This window comes from Pteropus vampyrus, unplaced genomic scaffold (genome assembly GCF_000151845.1).
Source record: "Pteropus vampyrus isolate Shadow unplaced genomic scaffold, Pvam_2.0 Scaffold82, whole genome shotgun sequence".
Lineage (NCBI taxonomy): Eukaryota > Metazoa > Chordata > Mammalia > Chiroptera > Pteropodidae > Pteropus > Pteropus vampyrus.
The window spans coordinates 7,749,858-7,777,029 of NW_011888863.1; the positions used below are offsets into that span (position 1 = coordinate 7,749,858).

At 32.7% G+C, this 27,172-nt stretch overlaps 1 protein-coding gene across 1 annotated transcript in view; it reads right to left on the bottom strand.

Moving 5' to 3' along the window:
* Positions 1-27,172, bottom strand: part of CPNE8 (copine 8) — a 174,822-nt gene that overhangs the window by 56,032 nt on the left and 91,618 nt on the right. Inside the window, exons 8-11 of the mRNA XM_011363179.2 lie at positions 25,197-25,306; positions 23,822-23,863; positions 5,380-5,455; positions 1,173-1,226 (exon numbers count right to left, since the gene is read on the bottom strand). Coding sequence (XP_011361481.1) covers positions 1,173-1,226; positions 5,380-5,455; positions 23,822-23,863; positions 25,197-25,306 — 282 coding nt within the window. The remainder of the gene's footprint in view (positions 1-1,172; positions 1,227-5,379; positions 5,456-23,821; positions 23,864-25,196; positions 25,307-27,172) is intronic.

Here is a 27,172-nt window from a genome sequence, read left to right on the forward strand (position 1 = left end):
TCTTTTCATATGTCTTTTGGCCATTTGTATGTCTTACTTGGGAGAAGTGTCCATTTAGGTCCTCTGCCTATTTTTTAATTGGATTGTTTGCTTCTTTGTTGTTGAGTTGTATCAGTTCTTTGTATATTTTGGATATTAGCCCCTTATCAGAGGCGTTGTTTGCAAATATTTTCTCTCATTCAGTTGGTTGTCTCTTTGTTTTGTTGATGGTTTCTTTTACTGTGCAGAAGCTTTTTAGTTTGATATCGTCCCATTTATGGTTTTGTGTTTGCTTGCTAGCTTTTACTTCTCTTGCCCTTGAGGTCAAATTCATAAAAACCTCTCTAAATCCAAGGTCCATGAATTGAGCACCTATGTTTTTTTTTTTCTATGCAATTTATTGTTTTAGGTCTTATATTTAGGTCTTTGATCCATCTTGAGTTTTAGATAAAAGGAAAGATGAAAGGGAGTTGGAAAATGGTTAAAACTAAGAAATGAAAATCAGTGAGCTAAGCCATGTAAAAGGAAGTATGTATTTTTGTCTTGGTCCTGTAATGAGACCATCTAATATTTTAAGTGTCTTGCTTTATAGAATATCTTTAAAGGGAAATGTGGGGAAAACTTAGATTTTGCTTCTCCCAAGGATAAAATCTTAGGATAAAATCTTCAGTGTATTTTTTAACTAAATAGGATGGTGTTTATTTTTCACAATTTTAAGATATTTGTATCTCTGCACCTTCCTGTACTTATTTAGTCCAGCATTCCTACAGAGTTGTAAATTTTAATGCATGATAAACAAGTATTTCCATATCCCATAGAATGAGTCATAACAGTTAAGTGTAGCCTATTAAGAATATAGTATTTTGTACTACCACTTAAACTTTTTCACATCTTCTTGAGTCTTTCTAGTGTAATTCCACTGAATGAAGAATTCATAACAAAACTTCCGCTTCCGTCACAGGACTTAAAACCCCTAGAGCAACATGCAGGAAGCTAGGTCACTACCTCCTATAAGGTGTTCTCCATTACAACCATTTCCATAGCAAGTTTATTTTTCTATTATATACCTCTATATTAAAATCCTTAGTGAAATAGCTCAGCTTTGAGTTGCTTCTATTCTGATAAAAAAAATGTTACATATATTTTATTCATTTATTTGACTCGTTAATGAAGAACAATTAAATTTGACTTACTGTTCCCGAATTAATATATTTTTTCTTTTTTCCTTTCTTTTTGGGATTCACCACCTTAAAAAGATAAAGCAATTACAATATATTAGGTTTTATACTATTTTTTTTTAAATATGTAGTCTAACCTTTACTTCTTATGCATCTATTCATTTACACATGCCTTTAGTATGACTCCTATACAGTCATTTAACCAAAACTTCACTGCAAAAGTGATTATTGACTTAACAATTCTTTTTCAGTAGTGTTCTTGATGATTTTATGCATTGATTACCCTTACCCATCTGCCTCCTCTTGATGTGAAAGAGACCTTTAATACTAAGGTACTAAATAATAAAGATTTCTCTGTAAATATAAGTTGTGAAAAAAAAGTATATTCAAAAGGCATGTATTTTTTATTAGGTTAAGTGCATTAACATAGCAAATCACTCATAAATATAAATATATAAGGGCTCTACTGACTCCATTGTTTTATACTGGTAGTTTCCACCAGCCACCCAGGCTACATAATAATTGGTAAAGGCTTGGTTTATGGACATAAGACTAAATTTTGACTGTTTATTCCAAGAGGAAATATTATTGCACTCCTACGTTGTACAAGATACTGGAAGATACAGGGCATATAAAGATGAGTAAGACCTGTCAATCTAATAGAATAAATAAAACACATAAGTGCCTTAAAAAGTGATCTTTCAGCACATCTCAATCCAAAATATAGAAGTATTTTGACAGGGAAAGAAAGATGAAATAATGTATGAATAAGTATTATTTGAACTATAATTTACTAATTTAAACTAGGGCTCTAGTGAAAAAGAACAGACAAATTCAACATCTAGAAAGAGGAAAAAATAACTGGCCCAGGTTGGCTGGAGCAGAGAGCAAACATAGATTGAAAAGGAATATGAAGGCCAAATGGCACACGGAGCCAGGAGGAGAGACTGCCATCCACACTTCTGCTGGAGATCCTGAAAGGGCCCTTTACTGGAGTCCAGCTCCCTCACAGCCCAGTCCATCAACAGCCCTGTGGGGCCAGGGTTCCAGTGGGAAACGACCTTATCTACAACTCTGTAGATCCTGAAAAGGCCCAATACTCGTTCCAGCCCACCCAGCCACAGTGTGTGAAAATCTTGCTGGCACAGGGACCCACCAAGAAACACTCAGGTCTGCACCTCAGGAAATCCTAAAATATCCCTATTTTTGGCTCCAGCCCCTTCAGCCTTGGGACAGGAAGCTGATCAGCCCACCCAGGGACCTAGTGGGAGACATGCCCACCTATTTCTCCAGAACTAGGTCTACAGACCTCAGTCTTGGCTATGGAACGTGAAACAGTCAAGGGGCTTGGTTCTAGGCCCTCTGAGGAGTTCTAGGGACATTCCTGCCCACTCAGGGAGGAGCCCTCCCAGGGACCTGGCAAGAGCCACACCTGCCTGTGTACCTAGTAACAGGTCAGCTGACTGAAGACACAACTGTATACCCTAAAGAGGAAACTTAGCTCAGTGCCAGCCTTCTGAACAAATACTAGAGCCAGTCTCACCTACCCAGGGACAGAAGCCATGCCTGACAAAGCCCCTAGTAATAAGTATGCCAACCAGACTCCAATATAGACCTAGCAACAGCCTCAAAACCAGCTCCAACCCAGTATGACTGTAATTCTGGTGGTAATTCTGTCAGCCAGGGAAACAGACAGAAGATTTACCTGTCAATCCAGCCTGGGCTTTTAAAAGCTCAAGCATATTCCTGGGAATCTAGAAGGTCAAATGCTTGTGCAGGTCTGTGCATATGGACAGGGAAGACCTGAGAAAGCTCCAATCCTTAATCTCTGGCTGACCTTGAGTCTCTCCTTAAACAGCAAGTAAAAGCCAAGGTAGAATTTTACACTGTTGTAGCACATAAGGAGTGTATCAACATATACAAACCTCTGTCAAAACATGTGCGGACCACTCTAGCGAGTGCAAAGATTTTAATGGCCCACACAATAACAAATAAATAAGGACTAAATAAATAACAACAAAAACAAACACTGGGGAAGGCAGAGGATTGAACTGCCAGCGTTACTACGTAATATTTTTAACAATTTCTAGCATTCGATAATGACAAAAAGTATAAAACATGCATAGGAACAGGAAAGTATCATTTATACACAGGAAAAAAGCAATCAATAGAAACTGCCCCTGGGAATTCACAGATTTGAGATTTATTTGAAAAAGTCTTTAAATCAGCTATTATCAACATGTTTAAAGAACTAAGGAAAACTATGTAGAGAGAATTAAAGTATGAAACAATGTCTCACCAAATAGAAATATCAATAAGTAGATCAAAATTATAAAAAAGAACTAAATAGAAATTGTCAACTTGAAAAGCACAATAACTGAAACGAAAAATTCACTAGGGAGGTTTAACAGAACACTTGAGTTGTCAGAAGAAAGAATCAGTGATTTTAAAAAAAATGGCTAATTGGAATTTTCTAGTTTAAGTAATAAAGAAAATAATGATAAAGAAAAAAATATGAACAGAACCTAAGAAACCTGTGGGACAAAATTAAGCATAACAACATATGCATAATGGGAGTACCGAAAGGAGAAGGGATAGAGAAAAGGAGAATAATGGCTGAAAACTTCCATGGTTGTCTCAACAAAACCAAATCCCTTGCACATGTGTAGAAAAGGAAGTTTCCCATGTATTGGACCAAGAGCTGTCCACTGAAATCCTAAAACTACCTGTACATAATACATAATGGTCTCAGGTTTTCTTCAGACTTATCTCTTCTATTGATAATATATATAATAAGAAAACATTTGTATTTGAAGTTACGGCACAAATATCCATGTAGGGTATTTAATAGGAAATAACTTTACAAAGCTTCTTTGTCATCTCAGCAGATGTGGTACCACTCTCATTAAACTAGCTTTGCTGAATAAGATTGTTCCAAAGGGCAGAAGACATTATAAAAGCTAAGAAAACTCAAAGTGGTTGATTTGTGGAGGGCTATATGGTGATTGGCAATAGATGGGTCCTAAGTACAAGGAAGGCTGGTATGCATGTCAGTTTTGAGGGCAGACAGAAGAAACAGGCCTCTATATAAGTACAACCTATCTTATACTACTTCCATTCCTGTTTAGAGGCTTAATATTCCTTCCTTGAGAGATCCTGATATAAAAATTGATCCATTACTCTATCTTTGTCCTTGCTTGGGAAGCATTCTTGGGTTGATTTCCCCCGCCTCTCCCAACCACCACACAAATATTTCCTAGTCTACTAAGTATAATACTATATATAGCACTTATCAGGATACACTAAACATATTTCATGTATATGTCTCTCCTATTAGATACTGAAATTTTTATTCACCTCTGTATCCCAAGGGCCTAACACAGAACAGGAATATAGAAGCTACATAACAAATATTTCATTTATAAGTTAATGAATGAATGCATGAAATACAACTGCTTTAGCCCAGTAAGAAGGTGGTAGAAGGAGATTCCTACCCTATTAATTTAAAAGAGGTCAATTTTAGTATTAATCTGGCAGGAAAACAGTTACCATTATTGACTAAATACAGACATATTCTCCTTTGCTATCCATGTATATTAAATTTAAAAATATAGATAATTATAGATAACATAGCTCAAAGATTAACAGTGCTAAAACATGCCATATGCTCAATATATATCTGGTAGTTAACTGGCAATGTAGGTTTAAGGCAGAAATAACTGGTATATTTGCTTTTAATAACCTGGATTTCTTTAATGATTGAATCATACCTTGTCATTCCTTTCAGTGTTCATCTAAACAACAGTGAAGTTGCTCGAACACACTAAGCAGACTACAACTCATTTTATAATTATGTTGACACAACTGAAATGCATACTTTTTGTTTTTAAAAGGGGACTGAAGAGGAGATTTGTAGGAAGGCAAAAAATAAAGGCTGAAGCTTAGGGAAAAATAAACTTGCATCCATACTGAATTGTTCAAAAAATTTTTTAAAAAGTTACATAGGCAAGAATTTTAAATCTCTCAAAAAAGATTTAAAAGACCATGTGACTTGAAGAGAAACAATGTCATTTAATCTTAGACACAAGCCTACTCAATAAGTTTAGACTTACAAATGTTGCTACTTAGTTAACCTTGGACAATTATCCATTGCAAAATCTATACTTTTAAAGCATAAATATACTTATTCCAGAGGAAAATAATAAAATAAAATTCCTCTTACCTCATATACGTTGAATTGTGATTGCCCCCTAGAAAGTTCCCTATAGCTTGTTGTAAATTCTCCAATGAAATCATGACTAAAATAAAGGAAAAAATATATATAGTATTAGTTTTCATACATTTGCCAATTATATTTCAAGGCTTTTAGAACTATACAGTTAATCATGAAAAATGCTTGATATTGTTATAAATGTAACATATTTTAAGAGATTGATATATAATTTCATTGTTCTTTAACCCATAATTATATGTATTTAAAAATTATATTTTGTTAATATTCAAATAATATTTAATTTATCCCACCGATATTAATATTTCAAACAAGTATATTAGTTTTAACAACTCATATCTCTAAAACAGTTCATCTTCTATGTTATCTAAATGATTATTTATTAGGATAAAAGTTTAAGACATTCAAAAATTTATTATTAACCATATCAATAATCACAAATATAACATATAAAACCACCAAACTTTCCTATGATCAGGGTGTAATTGGACATTATTTTAAAAAGTATCTCATGTTAAGATGGATAATAGTCACTAAGCCTTATTTTCTTTTTTTAAATTAATTTATTTTTCAATTACAGTTAACATTCAATATTACTTTATATTAGTTTCAGGTGTACAACATAGTGGTCATACATTTAAATAATTTACAGTGATCCCCTCAATTAGTCTAGTACCCACCTGGCACCACATGTAGTTATTATGATATTATTCACTAATTCCCTCTGCTGTACTTCACATCCTCATGACTATTTTTTAACTACAATTTATATTTCTTAATCCCTTCACTTTTTTCTGGCATTCATCAGTTGGTTCTCTGTATTTACGAGTCTGTTTCTGTTTTGTTTGTTCATTTATTTTGTTCTTCAGATTCCATATAAGTGATATCACTTGGCATTTGTCTTTGTCTGATTTATTTCACTTAGCGTAATACCCTCTAGATCTATTCATGTTGTCACAAATAGTAATTATAACTTAAAAGTACATGGCTAATACCAACATGGTTATTCTGAATTTCTTCACTTTTTTAAAGCAATTGTCACTGCCTACTTAAAAAGCAGGCCTTCTACAGATGCCTTCTTAGTTTAGGTGGGGATGGATAAGCATCGAGTGAACATGTGTTAAATTCTCACTATCAAATGCTTATCAGTGTGATTACTAAGTCTGACTTATGCAACTGTAAAACATATCACGCATTCAGCAGTTTAGAGGGGACTTGTATTCCACTACTCTGTTCTAACGTATTGATCAACACTAGGTTGAACATACACTGCTGAGAAATAAGGGCACAATGATGGTATTCCATGCAATGGCAAAATGTGTCAGAGTAAGAAGATAAAGACTGTAGAAGCTAAAGTAGTATAACAAACATAAGACATGTTGCTGCTGTTTTTATCCTAGAATTTAAGATTGGTCCTTTTGCTTTGCAAATGCAAAGTGTTCATTGCCATAAAAAATGGACATTGCCCCAGACCCCTCAGGCAAGTTCAATGCCTTCCGTAGACCTGATGACCAGTGACAAACCACATCGGAGTTGAGCCTACCCAACCAAAATATTGATTTCTAAAAAGATGGAATTTGGAAGAAAAAACTAGCTGTCATTTCATTTTATTAGAGCTTTTGCAATAAGAAGTACTTTTTTAAAAAAATTATTTTAGAGCTCATTTAGATATCCAGCCTTCCAGTTCTCTGTTATCTCAAAGATCTTGTACACACATATCCAGTATTGTATACGAAACATTCCTCTTTACACCAGTATCACCTTGACCTCTTCTGGATTTAATTTTCAGAAATAAATCTATACATATGAAAATGGTGAAAGGAAAAGATAATTGAAGACCATGATTAATATATTTGTATTTATGATCCCAAACCCCTAGTACTTATTCTTTCAAGTTACACAAGGAAAATTACAAAACAGGACTCTAGTGCTACAGATTTCTTATAAATAATTCTCCTTGACCTTCAGAAGTGCAAGCTAATACTTATGATATCTTTCACTGCAGATTCTAAGAACTCTTGAGTTATGGAGAGTCTGTTTACAATCTTCCTCCATTCCAATGTGTATGTCTGATATCTTAAGTAGTGATCACTGAGATAAAGGTTCTATTATAGCACTTCAAACATAATGCTTTGATATTGTTGAGTATGGACAGGCCTTATATAACCAGAGCTTACCACACTAGTGGTGGGAATCTAATATACAGGCCTTAAAAATGCTTAGATCATTCAAGATCTTATGGCAGTTTTATGTCTGTGTAAATCCTACCCCCATTTGGTTAACCGTTTAAATTCAACGTTCAGCTCTTATTGTTAACACTGAATTCCTGCCATTCAACACTAATCAAAAACTTGGTAGAGATGAGCAACAGTTACTATTCTCAAGTAAATGCAATTACTCAATCAAGTCCCAAGAATGTATCCACCTGGATAAAGACAGTCCAACAGAGTGACAAATCTGGACCTAACTGCAAATGGTCAGGTTTACCAAACTGCACATTGACTTGCCCCTTTTGAAGTCACTGTAGAACTTTCTAAGAAACAGTTCTTTGATGTTTCATTCTGTTTCGTTCTTGTTAAATTTGTTACTATATAGAATTGAGTGATGAACAATGCGGTACACTTTTCTTTGGTCTCAGTGCTGGAAATCTGTGGTTCTTATTTGTTCCATATTTGAAAAGACCCTGCTTATCATGAAATGGAGATTTTCCCCTTTGAGTAATTGTTAAGAGGGTTTACAGCCACATTTGTGGCCCATTTTCTAACAGGATATGTCTTCATGATATATTGTCCTCTGCAGACTTTTTGAATAGCTCATTATTTTCCCTTTGCTTCAATTTCCTTATACAGTTGAGTTCACCATGTCTTATTATACGCTTTCCATAAGTTGTCTTGGATCTTTTTAAGAATAAGACCGGTCATAAATAAATGAAAAAATGAATAAAATACTTGCCCCCCTCACCCCATTCTAAATCTTGTTCAAGGTGGTTATTTTGAATGAAACACTGAATTTGCGTATCATGCAAGTGCAATGCTATTCTTGTGTTGTAGAGAAGAAAATGCATTGAGTCACAGATTGTATTTCAGCCTCCAAGACAACATTTTGGTGGGATTAATTTTCAAAAAAAAAAAATCATTATATCTCTGCAGAGAAATAGATGATCAAGAAGTGAATTTTTTAGAAGGTAATAAACACAAGGCAATAAGTGAAGATAGCAATAAAATTGCCAAGCCTAAATATAAGGTGCTTTGTCTCCAGAATAAATCAGAAGAATTTGGGTGGATAAGCGTATAGGTTCTCAGGTCAATTTTGTTACAGATCTTTTAGAATACTGGAAATTTTTATAGTTACCTTTGTAACCTGTCCTACTTCAAAAATTGTATATTAAATTATAGATAAGTACTTTTAAAAAGTATTAAACATGGTTTGCTCTGATTTATTCTTATAATTTTCTTTTTCCCTATCATCAATTATTCTTAGATTTTACTAATATTAAAAGGAGAAAAATTTAATTTGCTTTAATATTAATATTTGTTCAATAGTATAATATTGAAATAATTTTCATTATACAGAGAAATATGATGAAAAGACTTTCATAATAAATCATAACAATTTCCTTATGATTCAATAATACTGTTTTGCTATTTCCTGTTAATTTAATTGTAACTAAAATAATTATTCTATATTATGAGTCTCAAGCTCTCTGACTGCATTTACAAAATACAGTTTACTCCAGGGTTATTTATCTGATTTGTGCCTGTTTACATCACTAGTTTTTTTCCCAGATTTCTTTTTATAATATATATGTATTAGAAATATATATGTGTGTGTGTGTGTGTGTATATATATATACACATATATATATACATATATATACACATATATATATATACATATATATACATATATATATTACTAAAAATCTAAGGAAATAAAAAAGAGATTTAAAGCAAATTGATTAGTACTATAGCTAGCAGTTTGGCTCTAAAAAGCCTTGTTTGAGCATTCACAGTATTGAATTATTCAAGTTGCTAAATATGGCCACACTAATAAAAAATGAAGTTCCTTGGAAGTAAAAAATAAAAATAAAAATAAATTAAAAAAAATTAAAAGCCTTGTTTAAGTAAAATGAATTGTTAAAGTCTGTATAGTACAATCACTTCTATACTCCATTAATAGTGGAAAAAATGGATATTACATGTATTCACATTTACAGCTGAAACCTGTAGGACAGTCTTATTTAACAAATATGTCCATCCTCCCCTACCTTGGAATCTTCTCCATCACCACTTACCCTTTATTCTACAACTTAGCTATTATGTCCTCCAGGAAATTTTCCTGCTTCATGCCCTTCCTCTTTGATCTCAAAGAACCTCAGTATCTCTCTATAATTACACTTCCTATATTGTATTATACCTGTCGTTTATGTATTTCCCTTCTGAAACTTTATCATACCTGAAGTTAAGAAAGGTGATAATTCATCTCAGTATTCCCAATACTGCCTGGTACACAATAGAAACTTTTGAATGTTGCAACTATACTTAAGTTAACATCACAGTCATGCAGTGATCTTTCCTTGCCAGTAACATTAACAAATTTGCCTCACATCAACTACATTCAGTCAAAAAGAATGGCATAAGAGCCAGTCATATTAACCATTGCTACTCCATCTCCTTAAGGAAACTCTGTGAGTAATGCAGACAAGGGTTATTTTTCCACAGAAATGTACCCACAGAAGCACACCAAAGACATAGAAAAAAAGAGTCAGAGAATACAGCCTTTGGATGGCATTTCAGAAGATATTCCTGAAGGCCGCACCTTGGGCACAATGGATGATGCTTATTTTCTTGACTGTCTTTAAACTAGTTTTACACATAATGTGTACAGGTGGCAACTACTACTGATCCATCTCATCCCTTTCTCTATCACCACGGGGCCTTGACTGAGCCTGTCAACTGCAGGATCTTATGTCTATCTAAAAATTAGAGGCAATGCCTATTCACTGTTTAAAAATTAATCCAGATTTCATTTTTTGTGTGTGTGAAAGGCATTTAACTCCTTAAAAAAGATATAAAAAATACATTTTTCTAATGATTAAGAATATGACTGCAAACAGCTATGTGCGTAGTTTTAAAGATGCTTTAACAAAACATATAAAGATATAATGGGTTTATGAACTGATACATGTTGTTTTGTGATATTTTGGAGTTACATATATAACTGTGGCTTGTACTGCTCTGGAGCAGGTATATATGTAACTCCTTTGGAGCACACCACAGTATGACCTGTTTCAGGTGTGCACTGAAGGATATCTGAAATGAGAACTGGTAAACAAATTCTGATGGGAATGTTGAAAAGATTTCAGCACAAAAACTGGCGTGATCTTTCCTATGGGAACAACAACCTCAGATATTGTCGCCTCCATTTGTATTTCAACAGTATAATTTCCCATGTTCCCCTATCTTGTCTAATCTGCTCCAGTTCCAGCAAACACAGCAAGATTTTTGAAAATAGCAAGAGACTGAGCAATCACAAAATGACAGATGCTTTTAATTGAAGTGCAGTTAGGGTGACCTTTATTCAACGCATAGGTTGCAGACATTTTTACTTTTTAAATCTGTATTTGCAGGGGGAGTAGCACTGTTTTTTTCAGAGGTAACTGAAACAAGTCACGAATTCCACAATTATCTGCAAAACGTACCATGGGACTTGTAATTTCCCCATGATTGCTAAAGAAATGTCTTCAGAAGTCCACATAACAATTAACAATATATTACCTGTCCCTGACTTTGCTAATTTTCTTTGCTTTTCTTCCAGTCAAAGCTTTTGACTTGGACACTTTTCAGCATCTAAGAATTTTTTAAACGAGATAACAAGAGCCTTTGCTGATTCTTACAAGATGTTCTACTTTAAAATTTCAACAAAATTCATTGTTTTCCCTTGTAACTTCCTCAAATCCTGATGGAGAATTTAGCTTCCCTTAAAAAGTCCAGAAATGTGACCTTTATATATTCCTAGATTATAATCTGTTCTTTATCTAAATCTGTAGAACTATCATGATTCTTAATTTATTGCTCCAGTAAACAGACTATAAACACATTCTGACAAAAGTAATTTTTTCTTCATAAAGTTCTGGTTTATGCTTTACTAGCAGAAAGTATTAGATGTAATATCTTTAATATTAACAATTCAGCAGGAGAAATAGGCTAATATTATCATTGTTATCCACACCTGCTCTTATCCATTTCTAATACAGATGGAATTTTTAAAAGACATTAATATTATATATAGAGACACACACATATATATAAAGTCCCATTGTTTGGGGGGTATAAATATATATAAAATTTTATATAATATTATATCTATATAATCATTTATTTTAATATGTATTTCACCTATTATTATTCAAAATTTTAACTTTATTTTCACGTATTTATTGTATCCACATAAAGACATACAAATCGCATATTCTAAAATAAAGACAATATTTTAATTTAGTTTACATTGATATAGCAAATAACATATAGAATAGTAAAGGAAATGTACTGTATAGTGATTTATCACATTTAAGCCAAAATTTAAAAAACAGGGTATAGACATATTTTTGAAGTGTATTTGGGACGTTAGATTATTAAAACTGCATATGTATCTATTGGACATAATGTAAATTTTAATTACAAATAATGTTTAGCTTTGTAAATAATCTTTAATTCTTTTCTATTGCTTCTGATAAGCTTAATGTACCAAAATATTGTCAAGCAAAAAAAAACTCTTCATTCGAATTAAATTTTGCCTGATGAAATAAAAAGCAGTTCCTATTTAAGGTAAAATTTCTTAATATAAAATAACATTTTCCTAGCTATAGTTTCGCAAATGCAATTTAACTCATTGAAAGGTAGGATGGAGTTTTTTAGCCAGCCGGGATCTTTGGATATTTTTCTAGGATTATATATTAGAAAGTAAACTGATATTATGGAGTTAAAATCTTCTCCAATTTCATGTATTTTTAAATATTTATGTCATCCATGTCACTTTTTTCTGTGATTCCAAAGCGACTGAATTCTAGCTTTTAGTTTAAACATTAATCTCTAGAAAGGAAAGTCTGTGGGATTCAGTATACTGTTTCTGAAATTTTAAATTTCAGGCAGTGAGTGTTATTTTTTGTAGAATAATGAGAAGTAATAATAATTAGTATTATTATGATAAGTGAAACAACAGAAAAAGAATCAAGCAATATTCACATAAAATAATGATAAATTCAATGTTGGCCAAAGGATCAAAGTTAAAAGAAAAAAAGAGAAATACTAAATCTCTATTTTTGTACCGTTTTGTTCTTTCTGTGTCATTGGTCTATGGCCAAATAAATGCAATTCAAAATAATTACTTCCTTTCCAACATATTAATAAGATCTTTATTCAAGAATTTTAAAAAACCTTCCTTTAGTCATAAGAAGATAAATTCAATTCACAGTTTTAAAAAACTTTATTTTAGCTATGTATCACATGCTTTTATACATTTTTCATTTACATACACTGGTATATTTTCAGCTAATGTTCTGTATAGATTATTGTATTAGTATATTTATTTTTAACCTTTCTCACTCAAACTTGCCTGAGTTCATAGATAAAACTATCTACTCATCTATCTGGATTTGATATCACATTGCTAGCTTTGTTCATTCTCTATAAGCCCTCACTACCACTAATATGTCATTAAGAAATAATAAAATCACCTTAATTTGTCTTCCCTTTAACAATGATTAAGCCTGGAACATAGGGATCTTTATCCCTTCTCATATCAAGTTTCATACTTTGACAAGAAAGTGCAAGGAAAATCTAACAACACTCTCTCTCTCTCTCTCTCTCTCTCTCTCTCACACACACACACACACACCCCACACACCACACACACACACACACACACACACACACACACACACACAACACAACACAACACCTAACCCCCAGCCTGAAGTAGCAAAAGTTGGCAAATTGCACAGTACAGTCCACTGCTACCCAAGTTTAAGGTTTTTTCAATGACAAACAATCCCTTCTTTGCCTTTGGGGTATCCTCTCCACTCTGTGTGTCAGGACACTAGTTATCATAGTCATGTCAGAGTTGCCAACAGACATCATAAGTGTTCTAGCTCCCTTGCCACCTTGCTTGTGGAGCCAGCTACCAGTTTACATTCTCTCAGGCATCGGTCTCTACACTGTCCATTATCTTCCTGACAGACTGCGAGGGCAACAGGGTATGTAAAAGGGCAACAGGGATTAACTGCAAAGGGTAAGTCACAAACAGGAGGAGATTAAAATAAATTTGCTATTGAAATTCTTTCAAACCTATGGGGAGAAGAATGCATTTTGGAGAGCTTTCTTTGATCAATGATTGTCAAGGTTTTAGATTTAATAGACTTATGAGTCAAAAAAAAAAAAAAGAGCAAGAGAGAAGAAAAGGTATGTCTATGCAGTACAAAGTTATGTAAATTATTGCTGTTGTATAGGTATAGATATAGTTTTAATATGTATAGATAGATAATTCCACTCTCAAAAGTAGTCATCCTAGCTCTTATCTAATTTGCCTAGAATATTTATCTCAGAAAAAACAAGTAATTCACAAAATTTAATCTTATTTTGTGCTATGCAGACAAGGCATTGTTACTAAAATAGGTACATGCTTAAATTTTAGAAATGGTCATCCCACTTCAGTGAAACTTCACAGTTAGAGCTGACAGAGTTTACTGTAATCCTTGACCTAGATCTCATTTAGCAGCTCAGAACTTTCAGAATTGAAAGAATTTCAGCCACTGGGAGTTGTGTGCTTATTTTTATATTAATATAAAAGTAACAGCTACTTATCATCATTCAGGGTTTATAAGATATGCTTTGAATTCCTGTTAGCATTACTCTTTTTATTTCTCAAAATGAAAACTATTTTCTAAGACTACTTATGGAGAAACAAACTTTTTAGGTATTCTGAGAGGATTTAATCATTCTTCATGTGTTTTTGATGGGTGCTACTTTTATGATTATGGTTTTAATGTAAATATCTTCAAAGTATGAAAATATAAAAACAGGATAGTGCACCTCATAAAAGTTTTTGTTGTTGTTGTTGCTGTTAGAAGCTTGAATGAATTAGTATATTCTTTAACCAAAAGAGGCTCCAGGAAACTATGAAGAAAATTTTCAGAATTACGGAATTTCTAATAGATACAAATTTAAAACATTAATGGAAGAATTAAGAGTACTGAGTGAGATAGTGTCCAGGCTGGTTAGATGACTTAATATCTATTTGTAGAAGCTCTTCTTTTAAAATAATAACAAGCATAGTAGGAAAACTATCCTTGAACACATTATAAAAATCGTGAATTTTTTAGTGAAATTGAAATATCCATGCAACTCTCCCCAAAATAATGTCTTTCTTGGTTCCACATTTGGGTTCTACTGACTTTGGGTAAGTCATTAGGCTTTCTAGTAAAATGTTTTCACCCCTCAAAACCATAAAATATATTTTCCTATTCAATTCAAAAAAAATTGAGTTGATTAACTTGAGTCGTTCTAAACAACTCTCTAGAATTTGTTGGCAAGGATATAAAGCAACTTATTACCAGTCATAGCAATAAGCCATGGGCAACGCATTCCCCCTATTCTCATTCAAAAGTAGGAACTTGGTTGCGCTTGAACAAAAAGCCTACCTTCTAATAGATCTCCACCTGAGCTACTGTAGAATGTTGGGTTCTAAGAGCTATAGATTTTAATACTAAATTATGTCTATAGACCAAATTGAAAACTACGATTTTTCAGATAATGTGAATTATTTTTCTATGCTAAGGAATTAACTCTAATTCAGTAATGGTGGCACTGGAGATATAAAATGATTTATTTTGGTAAGGTGAACTTATAATCATCTTTTCTGGCACACATTTATAAAACCTCATCTCCACCTCTTTGCCCTCATTTCAGAGCTTGTTAGAATGTTTTTGTTCTATTCTCAACAGTCCTTCCCTATACGTTCCCTTCTATCTATGACTATGTAAATTCTATGACTCTATAAATTCTCTCTTCCATTTCTATGATTCAAGCTTTCTTTAGTTCCAATTTTTCTCTTTCCCCAAGCTGCATTGTAAAAATTATATTCTATTGCTTTTTTGCTCCTTACTATTCTTCCAGTATCTTTTTATTTAAAAAAAATATATTCCCATTATAGTCTTGTACATATTATGACACTATTGCAAAAGCTCATTTTAACCTAGTAATAAATATCTGTACTCTTTTCATAAATATATTTTAACCTAGTGGAAACTGAAATAATTAAAAATTAACTTTAGGGTAATCATTATTCATTCTAGTGACAATAATGGCATCATTTCATTGCTCATTTCTTATAGATGGAAAAGATGGTAGTTGACTGCATATGGTGAATGAGAGCAAGGTGGGGTCAATATGATTATAATTTTTCAAGTCTGCAAGTTTGGGATTATGGAAATGCCCAGACATTAATATTCAAGGAGTGTAAATCAGTAGAGTAAGAGTAAATGTAAAAACACAAATACATTTGTCTACTCATACATTAATAATTAGCCACTTTTCAGAGTCTGTTATGTGCCTTCCTAATACTCCAGCTTCCAAAGATCTTCCCTTGGACTCTCCAGGCCGCCTCATAATCCAGCAATTAAAAGGTTGACCCTAGCAAAGGAAAGGGCTTCCAGGTCCCTATTCATATTGTACAGCTTTCATCTGTTGTGATGGTTGATAAACATTTTGAATATCACCCCTGGAAGTCTTATAGTGGAATAAAACGTACAATAAGAAACACAGATTTAGTGATAAAGTTGATGATTAATTCAAAACTGGATATAATTAAACAGACTCACCCTCCTCCTTATAAAATAAAATCTTAACTCTAAAGGTCACATCCATCCCTAAGGATTCTAATTTTACCTTATACTAAAATTAGAAATTAATTTATATTCCAAATTTGACTGATGACATTATAATGGAGGCAAATGAATTATAGTAAGGTAGTCGAAAATCAAAATTTACACTATAAATGCATTTGTTGATTTGAATTTGATAATTCTGCTATTGAGTTGGTGAACGTCATCAGTATTTGACAATAGAATAAAGCAGAAAAAAATCTATATGACAAGACAATCACGAGTATATAATATAAATCTAAGATGTCTGCAAATAGTTAAAAAAGAGAGAGACAGACTGAGAAAATGACAGGCGAACTAATTACTCACTGCCTGAAATTTCACTAGGGAAATAAAAGCTCCAAAATTATTCAAGATTATTTCATAATTTCAAGGAAAGGTAGAAATGAGGAGATATAAAAACACTAATAGAGGATTGACTCTTCATTAGAAAGATGACAAAGTTATTTCTAATACTCTCTTCTATAATACTGAAATAACAAAGCAAGAAGCTACTACATTAAAGGCACTGTAATCTATTCTGTGAAGAATAAAACAAAACACAATCCTTAACCTCAGGGAGTTTACAATTTAATATGAAAGATAAAGCAGAAACAAATAATTTCAACAGAAGCCATAATGGGTTAGATATGCTAATAAACATTCCTAAGTAGTAAACACAATACACAGGAAAAAAAAATTAAATGGATTTAGATGTACAAGGAAAGTTTTCAGACAACTGACAACATTTAAAATGGGCCTGAACAGAAAACCAGTAGGCAAAAATGAACATAGAAGGGCTTTCAACGTATTTAGGGCATCTAAGCAAGAATATCCAGAGAGATGAGCACTGGGCAAACTGAAACTGCATAGTTGAAGTTGACTAGGATATCATTTCCCAAAATCTATACCATAAATATCTTTTTGGAAATGGCCAATGTGAAATGTTTATACAATTTTCTTTAAAATCTTATTGAAAATGAGGGAAAAACGCTTTTTTCCTTGAAATAAAGGTCTGAGAGAATCCAAAATAACTCCAGGCAAGTGGAAAGATATATAAAAAAATACTAAGGAAAATTAAAATATTGTTATATAAAATTTGGAGTTTTTTGTTAAGTCATATCACCTGGCAAACTATTTAGTACATAATAAATGCTCTATGACAATTTCTTCTTTAATAAATTAACAGAATTTCTATTGGATCATTAATAAATAAAAACATACAAAAGTAAAAAACTGATTACCACTTTAGGTATCAGATATATACATAATTAAATCAGTCCTTCGCAGGGACAAGAATGGTAGGTGGAAGAGAAAAAGGGGACCAAAAAACTCATAAGCAACATGTGAGAAAAATCATTATCTAAAACTTTAATAGGTGGAAGAAAAAATAGTATATCAGTAACACGTAGATTGTGAAATTCCATTTGTCAACATTTATTAAGTCTCAAAGAAGTGATAAGTAGTAGAACAAGGAAAAAGGCTGAATCTGTCTATTGAATACACTTTTAGGACATTCAGAGTTAATGGCAAGCAGATAAGAGAGGCTATTGGTAGGGAAAGACTGCGTAAATGAGGAAATTTAAAATAAATGAGAAAAATATAAAAGGTTTACACATGTTCCTCCTAAATGAGTTATACTATCTTATACAACTTATAAGTAAGTTCCTGAGTGAAGCTCTGGATCAAGAATCACATTTCATACCATGATGATGCATAATCACAGAAATAAAACATCAACTATTATCTTTAAAGGTAACCAGAAAATGATAGTATCCATACAGCATTTCACAGAGAAATGAAGCTTGCACTTACTAAGTATCACTATTTACAATGACTACATTTAATAAAATGCAGAATGGTAATAATTAAGTTTTTACTCTCCCTGTTCAGCGGACTTCACAAGCTGGAATTTTTATGATTGGCAGTTCATTGGTTGAGCCTTTTCATCAAATCATTATTACCTGAGAGAGAGGGATCTACATGGTGGCCCATTTACAATCAGTCCCACATTAAAGCCACAGTTTAATGCAGAGCTGTTCCATTAATGCTTCCTGGATTTTAAATTAAGCTATAAAGTCAGCTGAAGCAACTTCAAGCAATTGAAGCTTTTTAAGGATACCACCACAGATTGCTTTGTAACCCAGACCAGTTTCTCGGGATTTCAGCTTTTCAATTGTTAAGATGAGGTCTAAATATTCTTCCTTCACATCTCCTGAAGAAATGGTGTGATTTAGGAGGAAGATTTAAGAAAAATGTTTAAACTGTAGTACATTAAGTACATTTAAACTCATTATTCATACCGAGGTCAAGCGACGCCTCTGCACTGTCAGACCAGTGTCAATGTCTTTAAACAAAAAAGGGCAAATGACTCTATTTCTTTTATTCTAGATGAGCTCAAGGTACCTAATTTCATGTCAACTGGTTACTTGCTCAAGATATTATCACATCTTTGTATGCCTCATAGATGCACAAGATGTTCGCTACAGAAATAATTTCAAGTTGATGAACTGAATCAAACACACCATCAAAATTCTGACTCAAGTCCACACCACTTCCTGAAGCTCCTAATCTGCGGATATCTTTATTACCTCATTTATCTGAAGTACCCTCTCTGGTAAGACAAAATGTGACTCTAAGCAAGTAACACTGTCAAGCATTTTCCACTCGAATTTTTGACTGAAATAGTCTCTCTAGATTGAAAGATCAGATTATTTCTTGGCTTCCTATGGTTAAATCTACACACAATACACACAAAATAATACAGATGTCTAAACAGTTTTTCCCCACAATTCGTAAGAGGGAGATTCTAACTTTTGTTACATGCAGGCAAAACATTCCCTCTGATATGAAGTTACTCATGATGAATATTATATATTTCATTAAAGTCTACATGAAGCTGTCCAACATGGTAGCCACGAACCATGTAATGTAGCTAGTCTGACTTGAGATATGTTCTAAGCATAAAATACATGCCAGATTTCACAGACTTAGTATTAAAAAATGTAAAATTTCTCATTAATTTTTATATGGATCCCAATTAAAATGATAACATTTTGGATATATAGGATTAAATAAAATATATTATTACATTAATTTCACTGGTTTATTCTCACTTTTAACGTTGCCACTAGCAAATGTAAAATTACGTATGTGACTCACCTTATATTTCTATTGGAAAATGTTGATCCAGACTGTCAAAAAAAATCCACTGAGCAAATAGTATTTTCTAATAAGAATGATATATGTACAGGATTTATGACAAATATCAAAGATGACAGAAAAACAAACATATAGAAAACAGTCTCTGATGATAATTACATTGTATCATGAAGTATAAGTGTCATATATTTATTCTGATTTAAGGAAAGAACATCTTGATTGGGAAATTAGGTCAGATATACAAAATGGAATGTAAAAAGTATAATAACTCTATGTTATTATACTACATATAACCACAAGCTGGAATATCAACTTGTATAATAATTCATACAGTGACTATTATCGTTGCATTATAAAACTAATATCTGGATTTTTTATAGCTTTTATACATCATTTTTATTGGAGACTAATATGCTTTTCAAATTTCATATATATTATTTAGTTGAAAAGGTTTTCAAGAATTATTTAATCATGATTTTAATTTTGCTTTTTATATGTCATCCACGAACTGATCATTTTGCTAACATTGAAAAAGGTTGCTTTAATGCACATGGATTATATAGAATTACACCCTAAAATTTTCATATAAAATATAGAACTATATTTTGAATTAAAGAGCATTTCCCCCAACATTAAAATGTTATTAGACTCTTATAAAATTATAATACATTCCTCTAATTACTCTACTAATCATAATTCACATCCAAGGAATGTTGAAGTTTCTCCCTAACAATCTTTTCTTCTCAATTAGACCCCCTTTATTATCAATCAATTGGTCTTGAACTCCTCAGGCTTCTTTGCAATGTGCTGTTAATGATTGTATGTTGAAATGAAAGTTAAAAATTAATCAACATCGTATCCAGCACTGCAATCTTTTCCCCAAATACTTGAAGATCCAATGACAACACGAGCTTACAAAATCTCCTACCTGATTGTTTCATTTGCTTTGAAATTTATGTCTCAAAAAGTAAATCATTTTATTTTGTTAAATTTTCTATTAAAGTTGACATTCAGTATTATTTTATATTAGTTTCAGGTGTACAGCATAGTGGTTATACATTTAAATAATGAGGTGATCCCTCCAGTAAGTCTAGTACCCACCTGGCACCATACATAGTTATTACAATACCATTGACTATATTCCCTATGTTGTACTTTACATATCCCTGTAACTATTTTGTAACTATTAATTTACTTCTTCCATCCTATACCTTTCTCACCCAGCCTCCTACTTCTCCTAGCTGGCAATCATCACTTTGTTCTCTTCATCTATGAATCTGTTTCTGTTTTGTTTGTTTGTTTATATTATTCTTCAGATTCCACATACAAGTGAAATCATATGGTAGTCTTTTTCTGTCTATCTTACTTCACTTAGCATAATACTCTCTTAGGTCCATCCATGTTGTCACAAATGGTAAAATTTCATTCTTTTTTATGGCTGAGTAATATTCGTGTGTGTGTGTGTGTGTGTGTGTGTGTGTGTAATCGTCTATTGATGGGCACTTAGGTTGCTTCCACATCTTAGCTATTATAAATAATGTTGCAATGAACAGAGGGGTGCATATATCTTTTTGAATTAGTGTTTTGGATTTTTGGGGGTAAATACCCAGAAGTAGAACTGCTGGGTTATGGGTAGTTCTATTTTTAATTTTTTGAGGAACCTACATTCTGTTTCCCATAGTTGCCGTACCAATTTGCAATCCTATCAACAATGCACAGTGGTTTTCCTGTCTCCACATCCTTACCAACATTTGTTTGTGAATCATCATTTTTTATTGAAAAAAGTGTCCCTAATCTAAAGAACCAAATTCTTCACTACTTTTAACTACATTTCATTAATGACCTTTTTCTCTATTTTTCTCTCTAACTCTACTCTTTTTCACTTGTTCTTGATCTCACTTTAGCTCTCATTCTCATAATCTAAGATGGCTCTTTTATACATTACACTGGCCCATTCGAAGTCTGTTAGGATTCTTTCAAAATCTACAATGTTCATTTCTCTCTAACTTCTTGTTACATAAGACTTGCTATCTAGGAATGTTTCATCCACTTTTCCAGATAATATAAAATGTCAGATAAGAATATATTTATGTTAAAAGGTTTCTTAAATAGTCCTCGAATTCTTTATAATCACCACATTAACAATTACAAAAGAGTCATAGAGTACGACCAATGTCCCAGTTGAAGGCTTTTATTTAAGTTCCAGAATTTACAATTAAAATACTGTAGAAATATAATATATTAGTTATAAGCGCACTGTTGGAAGTATGCTGTCAGGGTTCAAGTCCTGGCTCCACCATTTATTAGTTCTGTGACCTTAGGCGTATTACTTGTCTGCCTTAGTTTCTTTATCTGCAAAATGTTATTAATATAGTACTTATCTCTTAGTATGAAGATTAAATGAGGAAAAACATAAAAAAACACTCAGAGAATATCTGAGCATTAGAACCAGTTGATAATCATATCTTGGATAGGAATGCTCAAAACTCCAACATCAAAAGAAAAGATAACTAAATTCCAAGGTAATTCTGATCCTCAAAGCTATTCAAAAATTTGTGGCTGATAAGTAGCCTGAAGACAACAAGAGAGTCATAAAAACTCACCTTTCAAAGAAAGACAAAAAAATATCTAAAATTTTTGCAAATTTAGGATTGAATTGTTGTGAACACACATGAAATCTAAATTTACACCCCTCATTTCTAAGTTATCAAATTAAAATTATTACCACAATTTCCTAAAATTGCTGTGGAAAGGCCACAACTTTTGCCCATTCTCAATTAAAATTTATATGCTATATCATAAAAAAATGTATATTATATACCACATATTTATATCATCTGGGTATACAATATAAGGCACAAAGTCCTACTTTACTTAGATTGGCATTATTTCTTTTTCTATTGAGTCTGAGGAGCAAAACTCACTTTCTCAGCAACAAAAAGTTTAATGAAGCAATGAGACATTAGTCTCTGTGGAAAACATAAGGTTTTCTAAGAAGATTTGTCCAGAATGCATGTAGAATTCGTGTCAAGAAAATGTAATAAATAATTAATTAAATGAATAATCTGGCAGAAATGTAAAAATCAGTGATATAGCATAAATGTCTCTAAGAGTAAATGTCAAATGATGTTTAGGTCACGTTAGCACAATCATGTTTGGGATATAACTGAAAGACTGAATTCACTGAGTCTTATGTAACTATTTGATGGCTGCTGAAGTGTGGGGTAATATCTCTAACCCTCTCTCCATCCTCCTTTACCACTCTTTGAAAAGGAGAAAATACTAAATTGGACCATGAGTGTGAGTGTTATGGGAAAACAGCACATACATGATTGCATATGGCTCTCCGATTAGGCATTTTCCTGCCCATGCAGCAAAAGGGATGAAGGGAGGTGCCCCCTCAGGACAGGACAGCCTTCTTGGCCAAACTTGTTCCTGTATTAACAGGAGTGCACAGGTATTCAGACCCTCTGGGCTTGGCTGCTGGCTTGTATGTAATGTGGGAAGAAAGGCTTTGCTTAGATCTTGGGCTTTTAACCTTATCCTTAAGTGAGCTCTGGGTTGTAGTTTAGGGCATTCAGCCAAGTAAAATTAAATGCCCTTTGCTTTCCCATTTGTTATTCCTCTTTCACCTCTGTATCTTCAGTCCCTTTAAAAATCACCTGGAGAGGCAGTTATCTAGGCCAAGGCAAGATTTGAACATTTCTGGGAACTCTTGCTTAACATCATTTAAAAACATCTCAATATCGATCCTACATAAATAGTAGAAACAGTGGGGAAATACTTATGAAGATAAAAAGTAGTACGTTCTCTCTCTTTTAGCCTCTAACATCTGCTGTGATGTACAGAAAGAGACAATGATTGCAGAGCTCTGAACAACTATTTGCATTGGCAATCACCAGGTGTAATTCTGGAGTTTTATTTTGTTGTTGTTTGTGAGGTATATGTCTTCTTGAGGGGAAAAAAGGGGACTCAGGTGTGTTCCCATGAAGGATATAGAATAAAAAGTTTATAGGAATCTTCAGAGAAATTGTGAGACACATAAATTTGAGATTCACTATTCTACAGCGATAAAACTAGACATCTGTAAGTTGGACGCAATGAGAATTTGCCAGATCCAAATCAGAAATCTTTACTGTTACTGAAAATGAGAAAGACCTCTATTTTAATTTGCATTTGAAGAAAATACACTCATTCTTAAAATCTCATGTAAATACTTCAGAAATATTTGAAAAACTAGACAAAATATGCAATCTGAAAATTAAAATTAAGAAAATACGGTCATTTCAGTATACTTGTTTTTTAAAGCATATTGTTTCAAGAACAAGAACAAAAGAAAAGACAGTGCCTTACCTCCCATCCCGATCCCAGTCATATACCTCTATTTTGATTGTTCTGTCCGTGGGAAAAACATACAAACAGAGTAAAGTTACTTAATAAGACCAAAATAATATATGATTGAGAATTTAAAAATAAATTGACTTTTTCAGATAAAGTAGTATATGCTTGAAAGTAATCTGAAGTTGATTTTGCTAATTTTATTGCTATAATTCAACTTATATCTTAAAGTAGGTTTCTAAAATCTGTAGGGATTCTTTAAAAGGAGCAGGAAAAGTATATGGAAGAAACACATGTACTTTGAACAGAAATCCTCAACAGGGAGGCATTTAGCTATTTCTCGCCTCCTCAAAACCAGTGTCTTAGAGCAGGATTTCTCATCCCAGTAAGTAACAGAATCACATGCAGGGCTTTTCAAAACATGGATTGTTGGACCAAATGCCCAAAGCTCCTCTTTCAGTAGCCTGGGCTGGGGCCTGAGAACTTGAATTTCTACAAGATTAACCAGGTGATGCCGAACCACATTATGAGAACTACTTTCTTAGAGAAAAAATAAGTTCAGTTAAATGAAGTTATAATCCTATTAAATGAATAAAATGACAGCCAAGTGGCATGATACATTTTAAAATAAATATAATAACATTTTGGTAACCAATAGTCCCTTCTATGATATTAGTTTATAAAATAAATTTCCAGTTTTCTAACATTCAAGTAACAAAATAAACACAGTAAAAAGATTGAGTTTTACTTTCTTTTTATTTGCTTTTCTTATGGGGTGAGTAGGGGTTTTTATATTATAACCTCACAATAAACTTACATATGAAAAAGAATTTAATATTAAGAAATATTCAGGTATATTGTGGGAAGATCTTCCGGGCCACCTCACCCACCTATTTATAAAACACCAGACTCTCCCTGTTTTACATATATAGAACTTTTATGATTCAGCAACCATGAGAACAGTGATGCTAAAAAGCAATTTCAAGAGTTTGTCAGGGTTGACAATATATCTAGTTATAGATTTTTGGCTCATATATTTACTTATTCTAGCCTAAAAGGATAATAGCAAATGAAAGACCTGAGGCAATAAAAATTCTGAAATGACTTTTTAAGAATATGTTAAAATTTAAAGTAATACTCTATATTTTTAGCACTTTCCACATTTTTTGTTCTTGGAAAAACAGTTTTAATTTGCCAAATTATCTCCCCCAAATCATTGTGGATTTTTTAAAAAGTTCTTTAAAAATTCTAAATAAATCATCCATCCTTTTGTAAATACACACTTACATCAGTAAAGAGGCCACCTGAATTTTTTTTAAAATTGAATTAGGATTATTGCATACAAAATCTAGTGAATAATCAAAGCTCTCAAAAAAGTCATTTATTTTACCTGTCGTAATCGCCATTACATAATGCTCTGACTGAGATCTTGAATGCTTGCCATACAGGATTTAGAGTGTTTTTGACAACTTCTGTTCTATGACAAATTGTAAAACTGTAAAAAAAAAAATTTCAGTTATTTTTATAATTTAATTACGACATATTGTTTTAATAGTCATTCTCTTTCTTTTTGTGCAAATAAATGTTGCCAGTTCCTCTGTTGCAGCTCTATCATTTAATAAGATTTGTGGTTTTAAAAACTTAAAGATTAGCTCATTATAATATAAAACAAAAAGATTTTGAATTAAGTTTACTAAAAATGATCTGCAAATTCAATAAATTCTAAAGTTGCTTTGTAAATAATCTCTAAAAATAGTAATGACATATTAAGCAGTGAAAAATATCCATGGGTCACAAATATGAAGGTCATCAGTAACCTTGAGAAGAGCAGTTTTGTTGGGGTGTTGGGGACAAAAACCTAGTTGGAATGGGTTTAAGAAAGAGAAGAGAAATTGTGGCAGAGTGTGTAAACAGTATCTTTAAGGAGTTTAGCTTTAAAGAGAAAAAGAAAAATTGAGGATAGCTCAAGGAAAGAAATTAGTCAGGTGAAAGGTTTGAGGTATTTTGTTGTCGTTGTTTAATTCTTTTTTCTTTTTTTTCAAGAAGAAAGAAATAATAACAAGGTTGTATGCTAAAGGAAAAGATCCAGTAGAGAGGAAACAATTTGTGAAGCATGAGAGAAAGGAGAAAAGGTCTGGAGCAATGTCCTCAAGGAGATAAAAATGGATGGGATCCAGGGCATTGATGAAGGAGTTGGCCTTGGGAGAATAGTCAATCATTCTGCAGGAACATTCAGGAAGGCACAGTATCATAGTAGGTGATATGATGAGATCATGAAGAAGTTCTCCAATTGCTTCTATTTTCTTATGACATAAGAAGTATGATCATCAGCGAAGAAGGAAAAAGACAGACATGCTGAAGTTTCTGAGAGAGAGGAAAAATTGATGGATTAAGGAAAATGAGTAAGATACCACCTGGGAAGCCCCAAGGGCACATTTAAAATTAACATCATGAATTTATAATGAGACCACTCAGTATATGGTTCTTTTTTTATCTAAACCGTTAGCTTATATATTTAAAGAATGCCTACAGGGAAAGAAGATAGCAACTCAAGAATAAACAATAAGGAGTAGAATCCATGAAGACTTAAACTCTGTTTTCTGATTCAAATTCTGGTTGTGTTTCCACCAACCATTCCATCTCCAGACATTAGTCAAGTCCTAGAAATGTCCTTGCCTAATGTGGATTTATGCAGCAGTTCACAAGCTATAAAATGTTTAAAATGATCTTGGTTAGAATGATACATGAACCCAACCCCTCACCAAGACCTTAGTCATTCAGTATTCCAAATTCAGGGATCTCTCTAATTGCCAGGAACATGAGAATATTACAGAATTGCCACGGTGAATGTATTGCACTCAACCCTCACAAGAAAATATTCTCATTTTTAAAAGCCTTTGAGTCCATTTTCCTCCTCTCAGGCAAGAAAGGTCTGTTTCTATTAAGATATCAAATTGAAATATAATATAAAAAGATCAAGTATTATGTCTTAGTACCATCTCCCTCCTGGTAGTATCCTTACCGACCTAAAGAAACAAGTTACTTAATTGAAAGAGCTCTGTGGTCAAATGCTCTCATAGTTGACTTGCTTAAGCAATTTAGGGACTAATAGAGGCAAAAGCTATTAAAAGATAGAGAAGATTCAGAAAAGGGTGGACATCTAAAGCAGAGGGAAGAAAAACCAAGGGGATAAGGGAGAAGGCAGGGAAAAAATGGAATCAAATGAGAGAGAGAGAGAGAGAGAGCGCGAGCAACCAACTGACCATCTTCAAACCAACGTGTTTTGGGCTCTTTGTTTATGGTTGAATCAAAACTTCTGTTATAGTCCTACTATCACCAGCCATTGTATCTAAATACTTTGACACT